General features: G+C 36.6%; 2 protein-coding genes across 2 annotated transcripts in view; both read right to left on the bottom strand.

Moving 5' to 3' along the window:
* LOC117612577 (DNA repair protein XRCC3 homolog) overlaps positions 1–644 on the bottom strand; it is a 2,091-nt gene extending 1,447 nt beyond the window's left edge. Inside the window, exon 1 of the mRNA XM_034341261.1 lies at positions 533–644. Coding sequence (XP_034197152.1) covers positions 533–644 — 112 coding nt within the window. The remainder of the gene's footprint in view (positions 1–532) is intronic.
* Positions 645–6,322: 5,678 nt separating this feature from the next.
* LOC117612576 lies at positions 6,323–7,312 on the bottom strand. Its single transcript, XM_034341260.1, has 4 exons — positions 7,079–7,312; positions 6,854–7,003; positions 6,567–6,764; positions 6,323–6,451 (listed from the first exon to the last, which is right to left on the bottom strand). The coding sequence occupies exons 1-4, from the start codon at positions 7,310–7,312 to the stop codon at positions 6,323–6,325; spliced, it is 711 nt and encodes a 236-aa protein (XP_034197151.1).
* Positions 7,313–10,939: the final 3,627 nt, after the last annotated feature.

Here is a 10,939-nt window from a genome sequence, read left to right as displayed (position 1 = left end):
ACATATTCTGATGCAGTACGTCCTGTAATAGGATCATATTGTAACTCTATCACCACTCTATTGTACTGATATTGACATAATATTGCCACTATCCGCATGTGTATTGTATATTTATTGCTGCTATATCGCCACAGAACTGGAGACCGATAAACTGTATACGCAGAAATAGAAAAGGGAAATGAGGCTTCATCATTCCATAAAATCCTATTTCCAAACTTACATAATACAACAACAGGCCACCCCATCGTTACATAATACAAAAGTAAGCCACCTCATAGTTCCATTTCCCTACAAAATGAGGCTTCATCATTCCATAAAATCCTATTTCCAAACTTACATAATACAACAACAGGCCACCCCATCGTTACATAATACAAAAAGAGGCCACCTCATAGTTCCATTTCCCTGCTGTTGACAAATTCGAAGTTGCATACTCTTCAAGTGCGGTGACCGCGACCCATGAAATTCATGACCCCGGCCACAGTGATGTTGGCCCAGTTTCCTGCCGGATCCACTATTTTTGCAAACTTACGAAATAGTTCGAATCCCCTTTCCACTTCTTCTTGCTTCAACTTGGCCATTGCTTCTGATTCCTTGAATACCATAATTGCAGTGGCAGGGGCAAGTTCAATTTTTTCTTTCATTCTCTTTATATGTAGGAGATGCATGCGCGAATGATAACGATAGCGAATTGTGGGGTTTTTTTATGACACCCCATCTAGCTTGGCCCTCCACAATTTTTGAAACTATGTCTGCATGAAGATTTTTCCAAAACATGGTATTGCGTTGACATTGCTGTATGCCATGGACCAAGTCTGCAGGGAGTGAATTCGGTGACTTGGCTTCTGTTTCGGTCTCCCCTCCTTCAGTAATTGAAATCGTTGGGTTTGGTGTGAGGTTATGGTCCATGGTCTTTGATATTTATTGTTGGCTGGTGTACAACTTAATTGGAACAACAGGGGACTAAATGCGATGTGAGTTAAATCTGTGGGGAAGGTAATGGCTGTAAGCAGCAGTTAATGTGATGGAAGTTTTCATTTCAAACAGCTGGGTTGATTAATATAGGCAGGTTTTAATGACCTGGAGTAAGTCAGAGAGTTATTAGCGGGAGGGATTAGGGGGAGTAATTGGCGGGAGGGATTGGCGGGAGTGTTAGGCGGGATAGTATTGGGCGGGAGTTATTACCCAGGTTGACTTTATGCCTTTTTGTAATATATTTGTATGTTGGACGTTCCCAACTTGGTCATTTTCCCATTATGTCATTGAAATAAGGGAGTTGCCTATTTGCCAAATTCACCAACTCATTCAAATTGACCAATAATGGTTATTGTCTTATTTCTCATTTCACCAATCTCAATTCGTTTCCATTTTGCCATTTTTCATATTTTCCTATTTTCCATGTGTCATCCAATTTTCCAATTTTCCAATTTTCCAATTTTCCAATTTTCCAATTTTCCAATTTTTGAATTTTTCATTATTTTTTCCTATTCCCTATTTTCGTATTGTGCAATTTCCCAAGTTTCCTTTTGTTCTATTTCCAGTTTTCCAATTTTTCAATGTTCCCATTTTCCCCCCATTATGTACTTAAAAAAAGTTGCCTACTTTGCCTAATTCAGAAAGTAATTAAAATTGTCCAATATGGTAATTGTCTTATTTCCCATTTCCACAATTTCAATTCGTTTCAGTTTTCTTATTTTCCATGTGTCCCTGTTTCCTATTTCCATTTTTCAAAATTTAAGTTTTTGTCCAATTATCCAATTTTTTTTTTTTTTCCAATTGGACTATTTTCTAAGTTTCCTTTTTTTCCTATTTCACATTTTTCATTTTGCTAACTGTCCTTTTGTTCAATTTCCAATTTTGCTATTTTCCAAGTTGCCTTATTTCCTATTTTTCAATTATCCAGTTCTCCAATATTTCAATATTCCAAATTTTCAATTTTCCAATTTTCAATTTCCCATTTGCGTATTTGCCTATTTTCCAAGTGTCCTTTTTTCTTATTTCCTATTTCAAATTTTCAAATTTTCATGTTTTCAGAGTTTCCTTTATTTCCTATTTCCTATTTTCCTATTTTCCAAGTTTCCTTTTGTCCAATTTCAAATTTTCAAATTTTCCAAGTTGCTTTCTTTTCCAATTTCCAATTTCCAAATTTCCTATTTTCCAAGTGTCCTTTTTTCCTTTTTCCAATTTTCCAATTTTCCAACTATCATTTGATCCTATTGCCTACTTTCCTGTTTCCAATTTTTCCTTATTTCCTTTTTCCAATTTTCAAATTTTCCAAATTTCCAAATTTCCAATTTTCCAACTTTCCGACTTTCCATTTTTTCGTATTTCCGTTTTTCCAATAATTCTTTTCTTCAATTTCCAATTTTCCAAGTTTCCTTATTTCCCATATCCAAGTTTTAACTTTTCACTTTTCCAAATTTCCAATTTTCGTGTTTTGCTATTTTCCTATTTTCCAATTTTGTGTTCTGAAATTCGCAATAAATGCTTACTTACATAGTCCTATTTTGGGTTCCAATCCACAATTTCCTATTTCCCATTAAGGTTTGGTTTTTTGTCATTTGGAAGCCAATTTTATTGTTGTTAATGTAATGTTGTACTGCTGTAAATTACAGCCAAGGAGTTAATGGTGTAGTTTGCAATCCCATCAATTGAATGCACCAACACAATACCCAATTTACTTCATATAAGTTCGTACATATAACTGAACCTTCCTATATAGAACTGCAACAGAGGCACCTTCTTAACGGGAAAGGTAATTAGTCTTACTGAAAGGCAAATATTCTCCACTCAACCTAACCATATAGTCGTTTACAACTGGAGACTGAATGTACCTCTATTTGTTTTGTTGCAGGCAACAGCTGTGAATTGTCCCCAGTAATACTTCAAGATGTCGGATGTACGCCCTCCTAACGAGCATGTGAGTTACCCGGGGGACCAGCCGTGGCATGTGCCATTCCCATCTCCACCTCGGACTCCCAATCATGATCCCACTTCATCTGGAAGTGAGGCTGAGAGTCATGATCCGCTTGACAAAATCTCTGCCGTCAAGCACCACCTCCAATATATGTCAAAGGCAACAGATTGGTGGGAGAGTAAGTGCGATATTCATGGCCAAGTTATGGGAAACTTGGCCAACAAGTTGAACAAAGCATACGCTGGAGAGGTGAAGCAAACTCTTAAAGCAAAAAGTCGGAGCAAAGAGTTAGAGTCCTTGAAGTTGAAATTGGAAGACACAAAGAAAAATGCCCTCGAAACATTCACACAATCTGAAGAATATAACCATGAAATGGTTGAATGTTTCAACAACGGCTTCGAAATGTTCCGAGATTATGCGTCGGTCATCTCACCAGACCACAATTGGAGTGAAATTGATGTAGCTGGTGTCTGGCAGGTACTGAATATGGGTTCTGATGGAATGGCTCATCATAGCGTCGTGCATGCAGCGAGAAGAAAGGACAAAGACATGGATCTTTTGATGGACCTGTAGTAACGGTGAATGCAGCTTCAGTTCATCTCACCCGAGTACATGGATCTTTTGTTGCCTTCATTTTCCCTTCGCGGGATAGATAGTATTGTTAAGGTTCGGTGGCGATTTCTTTTGCATGTGTGAAATGTTGTCTGTAATGTGTATGTATTGTATGTACATTGACTTAATCTTGTATTTCTATTTTGTTTATATTGCCTTAATACTGTAATGTGTATGTATTGTATGTATATTGACTTAATATTGCGTTTATATTGTGCTTATATTGCCATCATATTGCCTCTGTATTGTATTGATATTGTGGGCATATTGCCACATATTCGATGTACTGATAAAATTCCTATCGTATTGCCCTTATATTGCTCTAATATTGCCTTCATAGTGCAACTATATTGACCTCATATTGCTCATATATCGTATGTGAATGGCATGTGCTGTAATAAGTCTCCACTTCGTTGAAAGTAATCCTGAATACAAAGATGACGGACACAACAATTGTTATCCATCCTTATATTACCATGAATTGATTTGGACCTTTCAAATGATAGTTGGAGTTGCACATGGATTCATATTCAAAACGAAAGTAATTCTCTCCCTCAATGAATTGTCGTTCAAAAGATACTTTGCTATCAAATATTGGGTCCAAAAATGCAACATCCACAGTAAATTAATTGGGCACAAACCACATATTACAAAACGAGGAAGATTTTTGGCATGCTTGAAAAGAGAAGGGCCAAATACAACAGAAAAGAAAATCCATTCAAGCTTGTACAATGGAATGCACAATAACCCTTTTACATGTCCTTCCAACACCAGTGTTTTGCCTACGTTAGAGTCGCAGGAGGAGAGCATATTGCCATTGTGCAATTCGAGGGGGCAGTCAATTTGGTATGGTGGCATAAACATGTTTACTCCACGAATCACCTGTATGGGACAGAGCTTCCTTCTTCCCTTGTCGTCTGTAGGTTTCAACTTCACACTTTTTATATACATGTATGACAACTTGTGGCTATTTATGTATGGCCTCCTAACACTTGTTCTGCCATTCCAAAGTATTAGGTGAGAAATTTTGAGTTGAATGACTGGAAAGACTTCAGATGACAGAAACTAGAGATTTTGAAGAAAAAGGGTTAGCAAGAACATAAGTCATGGCCACAAAATAAAGAAAACATGCTATAAGCTCCACAGTAATGTTTACTTCATCTCCATAATCAGAATATTGGGGAAAAACTACCACGGAGAAATACATGAAATGAAAAACAACTCGGCAGTTACTGTGAGATTGTGTACATAAAACTTGGAACAACCAAACCAATTAAAGCTAAGCCATCTCATACGTATACCTACATCAAATAACAGTGTATGGTCATCTTGTTTGGAATATTGCAATCAACACTTGGTTGAGACCGACCTGCAAAAACAACTGGGTTAAGTGCAGATGACGCCATTTATGAAGGGCAATTCCAGAATTAAGACCTATGTTCATTTGTAACTGCCACCAAATCAGTTCATAGTTCATAGTGCCAAATATCATAGTGCCAAATCAGTTCATAGTACCAAATCAGTTTTTGTATTTTTGTTGGCATAGACAGCCGAAAAGAAACTTACAGCAATAGCCTCTGTCACGCTCTCCAGAAGTTTATGCAATTTTGAAACAGCAGCATTCATACTACCCTTTGTCACATACATAAGATCTGAGAATTTTAGACCCTAACCATTTGTGAAGAGCAAATATTAGATTTGCTTAAAGAAGACAACAACTCACAGAACCAATGGATGAAATAATATGAACATATGTTTTGCGAGTTCCACTAGTTTACCAAGTTTACCAAATGCATTACAAAATTAAAAACTCATACAAAAATAACACCAAATACAAATGTTCTGCGAGTTCCACTAGCAAAGCAGAGTACAAATCATGAAAATGGTACCTGAAGTTCACCGATCAATTCAGATAATTTACCATTCTTCCGCCGGATGGTGCTAGTATACCCTGTACAAAGAGAACAATCACTCAGATCGAATATAGCTAAATACACAAGGAAACTAATCCAGTATGGAAGATGAAAGAGGAGTGATTGGCACCTACTCCAGCTAAGATCAGCAAACACAGTATCAGGTTCCAAATTCATATAACAACATAATGCTAAGCAGAAAAGTAGAATTGCTGCCAAAATTATTTAAAACGAACTAAGTCAAAACTAAATGGAGAAATGTTAACAAAGTTGTATGCTTCAGTAAGTCTAGTAACAGATTCCCAAAACCACAGAGACAAAATGTGAACAATGGCTACTAAAGCATCCACAAAGAGCAACTATGTTTATATATGGAGGTGTACAAAATAGTTAACCTTCAAAATAGAAACAGTGTGTGTGCCATGTAAGGCAATTAGCCACTGCTTCTACACTGTACAATATTACACCTGACAATAATATCTACACCAACTAGCTGTAGCAAAAAGGCAGGATGACCATCTAAAGTACCCCCAGCAAAGCATCTACGTCTGCATCTTCATATAAAGGAGTTCCTGACATAAGTAATGAGCAAAGTGAATTCCCAAGTCATAAGTCCAGAGTGAGGTGAATTCACGGACATGAAGACATTTACCTCATAAATATGCCTCCCCCCTTAAACCCTCAATTGCAAGCTTCAGTCGGTAATATTTGATCTTCAAAGGGTCAACTTTATCTACCGAAATCCCAGCACTGAGATGCTCGAGGAATTTGACGGTCAAGATTCCGCAAGACGTACTGTGAGGCCAATAAGTTGGGAAATTAGAACTGCAGTTATGTAAAATTTGGATAAACTGCACTAAATTCACAAAGCTTACCCATCTCATTGTTGTGGCACATCTGCAATGCTGCACACTGAGAATGGTGTATACATCGACATCGTCAGCCCCTTTTGCTTAACCTCTTCAAAGTCACGCTTCAAAGTGCGTAACTCTCTGGACGCGACTGTACCCTGCATTAAGTTATAATGCATGTGTTACTATGCAGGCCAAAAAATATTGCAACAATACAGCAGTTATTTTCCTATTGTATTATGACGTATATCTTCGAAAAAATGTAATGCTTGCCTTAGAAGACGACGGAAGGCTTGCAGTTTCGTCAATGTCCTTATCTTTTTCTTCTACAGAGGCAGAAGTGCCGGTTTTTTGTTCAGCGTCATCGCCCAACAAGTCAACAAGTTCTTCAGTGTTGTCAGCACTGTCACCCCAAGTCCAATACGGCTGCTGCTTGTCCATTACAGATGGCCGGAGAAGCTGCACATCAACCTGCAATTTACACATACAATATACATATCAGTAAAGTAATTATATTATATTTTCATATCCCTAACATTATCATTAAAAACTGAACTAACCTCACGGTTCTCGAATACTTGGCTCATTAGCTCATAAAAACGCGGCGAACTATTGCTCCTCCAATGTAGTAAACGAGGGATGTACGCATTATCTTCGTGCACCACCAAATGTAGTGCAGCCAATGCTGGAAATACCTCATACGCCCAAATCTGGTTTGAGGAATAAAAGGTCAGTCATTGTAAACAAATGCAATTTAACTTCAACATCAATGGACATTTGCTCACCTGAAGTTCATACGGAAAACCTTTGAGGTGGTACTCTCTTGGTCTACCGGTTGCCGTTGTTGTTGGTTTCTTTCCAGATTTTTTTTTTTTGGCAGTTTTTGTGGGCACTTTCACTCGCTGGTAATCTGCACAAAGTGCCCTCAGCAGTGACGCATTTGTCTTCGCATAACACACAGCCCCCCATGGATACTTCCCAAAGTCTTCAAGGTCTTCCGCCAACTTCAAATATCGCATGTCAATGTGGACATGTTTTTCACTGCCCAACAGCACAAACACAGCAAAGTATATGAATCCGAGCTTCAATACATCCACTACTACAAAAAGTGAAAAAGACGACCAGAAAACAACGACGGTCTAAGTGAAAATCGTCGTGGTTTTTAAAAAGACGACGGTTCTAAAAACACCGTCGTGTAATACCACCTTAGACAACTAAAAATGGAGATTCAAATGGCTGTTCAAAAACAACGACGTACCTAATTAAACAACCGGCGTCTATTTGAAACAGATTTCCGCAGTGTAAAATCAAAGCCAACAAAGAACGGCAGAAGTTATGAATCGACCGACGTAGAAAGTAAAGACGACGATTTCAATAAAAGCCACCGTTTTTACTCATAAAATAACACGACGAGGTTTTCGTATAAGACGCCGTATAATTACAAACAAATCCACGGCTTTAAAATACAAAATATCGCCGTATTAAATTAATGTACAACGACGGCAAATATAAATATATCAACGTCATTCTCGTATAGTTCTACGACGTTATCTTTAAATCGTACTATAAAATTTAACGTCGTATTTATTCATTTTATACGTCGTACCTTTAATTTAAACCGTCGTCTTAATAAGAATTTTTTGTTAACAATTTTTTTCTTTGATTTTCTTATCCTACGTCGGTAGATCTACTTAATGACAAGAATTGAAATAACCACGACGGTTTATATAGAAAACCGCCGACATAATCAAATTTTTCTGAGAACCCAAGGGTTACGAAATCTTACCAGCAAAATCTATTTATAATTTCCTCGGGTTAGTAATATTGCGTCGTGTTAGTTTACAAATTCTAGAACATTAATTTCCCTCATTTTAAATTTCCTCGGGAAAGAAAAAATCTATTTATCACGCTTTGTAATTGAAAACTAAAACTGAAAGAATTCGGGAAAAAAAAACTCTATTTATAATTTAAAAATAAAATCCACGTCGGTTGTATTACACTTAACGACGTTTAACAAAATAATCTACGTCGGTAATTATAAATCTACCACCATCTTACCTTAATATAGACGACGAGAAAAGACGACGGTATAACAGAAAACCGTCGTTGTTTCAGTTTCTTTAACAGTTTGGTCCTTTATCTTTCTGCAGGACTTGTATAGTTCAAAGCATTGACAATGTCTTCATCATATCTCCCAGCAACTACTGATTCGATTGCTCATGCTTTAGAGGCCATTTCTATTCTTTATCCCATTCTTGAAACCCATCTTCTTCTTCTGAAGCTCTACGGATAAAGGAAGAGGCTATCACAAATCTGACGGAAAGCAAGGAGTATTTAGAAGCACTAAGTGTCCTATCAGGCTTGATCAAGGAAGTGAGAAGGCTAGTTGACAAGCTTCTTCTTGTGGACATAGATTTGATCCGAGTAAGCTCAATTTCTCTTTGAGAAAGACATCCAAATTATTGTCTTTGAGATGTGAGAGACAGTGTCTCTGCGAGAGGAAGAACTTGGAACCCTAAATGTAAACCGAAAATGAATGAAAGCGACAAATTTATAGAATAAATTTTTAAAACCAACGGCGGTCCTTACAAAAAAAACCGCCGTTTAAATTGTAAAATCAACGTCGGTATGACCGACGTATATTACATAAATCCACGTCGGTAAATTAATAAAAGCGACGTGTTAAATAATCTACCATGACGCGAGTTATTACTTATGTACTTTAATTTTTGAGTTTACTACGACGGTACCTACAACACTACTGTCGTATTTATTTACCACGTCCGAAGTTAAATGTACCGTCGTATTTTTTAATTTATACGTCGTAGTTATATGTAACCGCCCTATTATTTTTTTGAAATGGTTTTATATGTAAGCAACTTTTCGTCTACCTGACTTACACATGCACTGTTTCCAAACCCGATTAAAAATTTCAATCTCCCAGAGAAAACTTTTCGTCTTTTTTCCTTGTCAGAGCAGTGTCAGAGTATCTCATCGTCTTCCTCTCGTCTTCTTCGTCGTCTCTGAACTGAAAGATCGATCGTCTTCCTCTTGCTTTCATTGCACGCAAAAGGTAAGCTTTCATTTTCACTATTTTGGTTACTGTTTTGCATGCTCATCGTTTTTTGTTTGAAAAATCTTTTTACCTTTTTTCTGGCCAAAATCATTTTACTTCTTTCCAAGTTTGATAAAATATACAGACAAAGAGGGAAAGTTTCCAACTTTGAAGACAACTACCTCAACTAAATAAGACGACGGTAGCTTCTTATTTTCGTGGTTAAATATGTAGACCACGACGGTTCGTCAGTCGTTCTAGCGTCGTCTGAAAATTGACAAAGTTGTTTTTAAAATTATAGTCTTTTTTTTTATTTGCTTGTTTAATTGCAGGTTTGATTTCTCTGAACAATGGTTTTTTTTTTCCCTAATTAGATAAAATATAAAGAAAAAGAAAGTAGGGTTGGTATCTAATATAGACGACAGTATATCTTATTGTTTTACGTCGTGTGAATGTTAATACCACGACGTGGTATTTTAGGTTTTTGGATCTGCAATCAAACATTCACAGAGAAAGAAAGAAGGGTTTTGGATCCTTATATAGACGACGGTATATTACTATTGGCGTCGTGTGAACATAAATACCACGACGTTATATAAATAATGGTTTTAAACATTTATTAAGTCTGAGATTATTTCATTGCGTCGTTTAAAATCATATCATACGTCGTATTTTATTAATAACCGTCGTTTGTGTTCTTAATTTTTCCTGAAATATTTTCACTTTCAGTTTTGTCTGTTAAAAAAAATATATAATTCTCACATAGCCAGAGCAGGCCGTAAAGCAGTAATTTGGAAAACTCTGTCAGGCACACCAAAGCAACCCAGCAGTGTCGAATGCGGGTATTATGTGATGTGCTTCATGAGGGACATCATCATGGATCCTTCCTTGGCGTTTGAGAAGAAGGTAAGAAGAAATTACCTTCATACATTTCACGTCGTTTTTTGTATATCAACGACGGTCATGTAAAATTACCGTCATTGAATATATATACTACGTCGGTTATGAAAAATATCGTCGTCTGTGATTGAATTTCTTTTTATTTATAAACCCTAATAGTCATTGTTTATGCAGTATGCCAAGGGAAACTAGGAAGCGCCATACCCCCAAGAAGCAATTGATGAAGCTCGGAATGAATGGGCAGAGTTTGTTTGCCAAATTATTGAACAGGGGAATTATTGAACACTTGATATTTATGTATAATGTACAAATTTTGTCTATAATATATAATGTAAAAATTTGTTGAGGTTTTCTTAAATTTAAAAAAAAAAAAAAACATACAAATTGCGTAACCGACGTGTAATACTTTTCCAACGACCTAATAAAGTAAAAAACCGTCGTTTTTTGTTGTTTCGTTTTAAACAAATCAGACGTAAAAGGATATTTAGACGACGTTCTTTGAACAATTGAGTCGTTTATGGTTTATTACATCTTCAATTTCTTAAGGGTTCAGGGTAGTACTTTGTAACGACAGCGGTTAAGTCGTGGAATGTATATTTTACGTCGGATAGTTAAATAGCCGCCATGGTTTCTCATTTAAACGACGTCATTTGAACAACTTAGTCGTCTATTACAATTTACAACGTCAACA

Source organism: Prunus dulcis, unplaced genomic scaffold (genome assembly GCF_902201215.1).
Source record: "Prunus dulcis unplaced genomic scaffold, ALMONDv2, whole genome shotgun sequence".
NCBI classification, from domain to species: domain Eukaryota; kingdom Viridiplantae; phylum Streptophyta; class Magnoliopsida; order Rosales; family Rosaceae; genus Prunus; species Prunus dulcis.
This window is presented reverse-complemented; position numbering and strand designations above follow the sequence as displayed.

Bases quoted from the DNA above. Each gene is read 5' to 3' on its own strand.
- LOC117612576 (XM_034341260.1), bottom strand. From the start codon at position 7,312: ATGCGATATTTGAAGTTGGCGGAAGACCTTGAAGACTTTGGGAAGTAT. The intron at 6,765-6,853 runs GTTAGTTCAGTT...TGTAAATTGCAG, and splicing joins AAGTATTCGAGAACCGTGAG to GTTGATGTGCAGCTTCTCCG. The intron at 6,452-6,566 runs GCAAGCATTACA...AACTTAATGCAG, and splicing joins GCCTTCCGTCGTCTTCTAAG to GGTACAGTCGCGTCCAGAGA.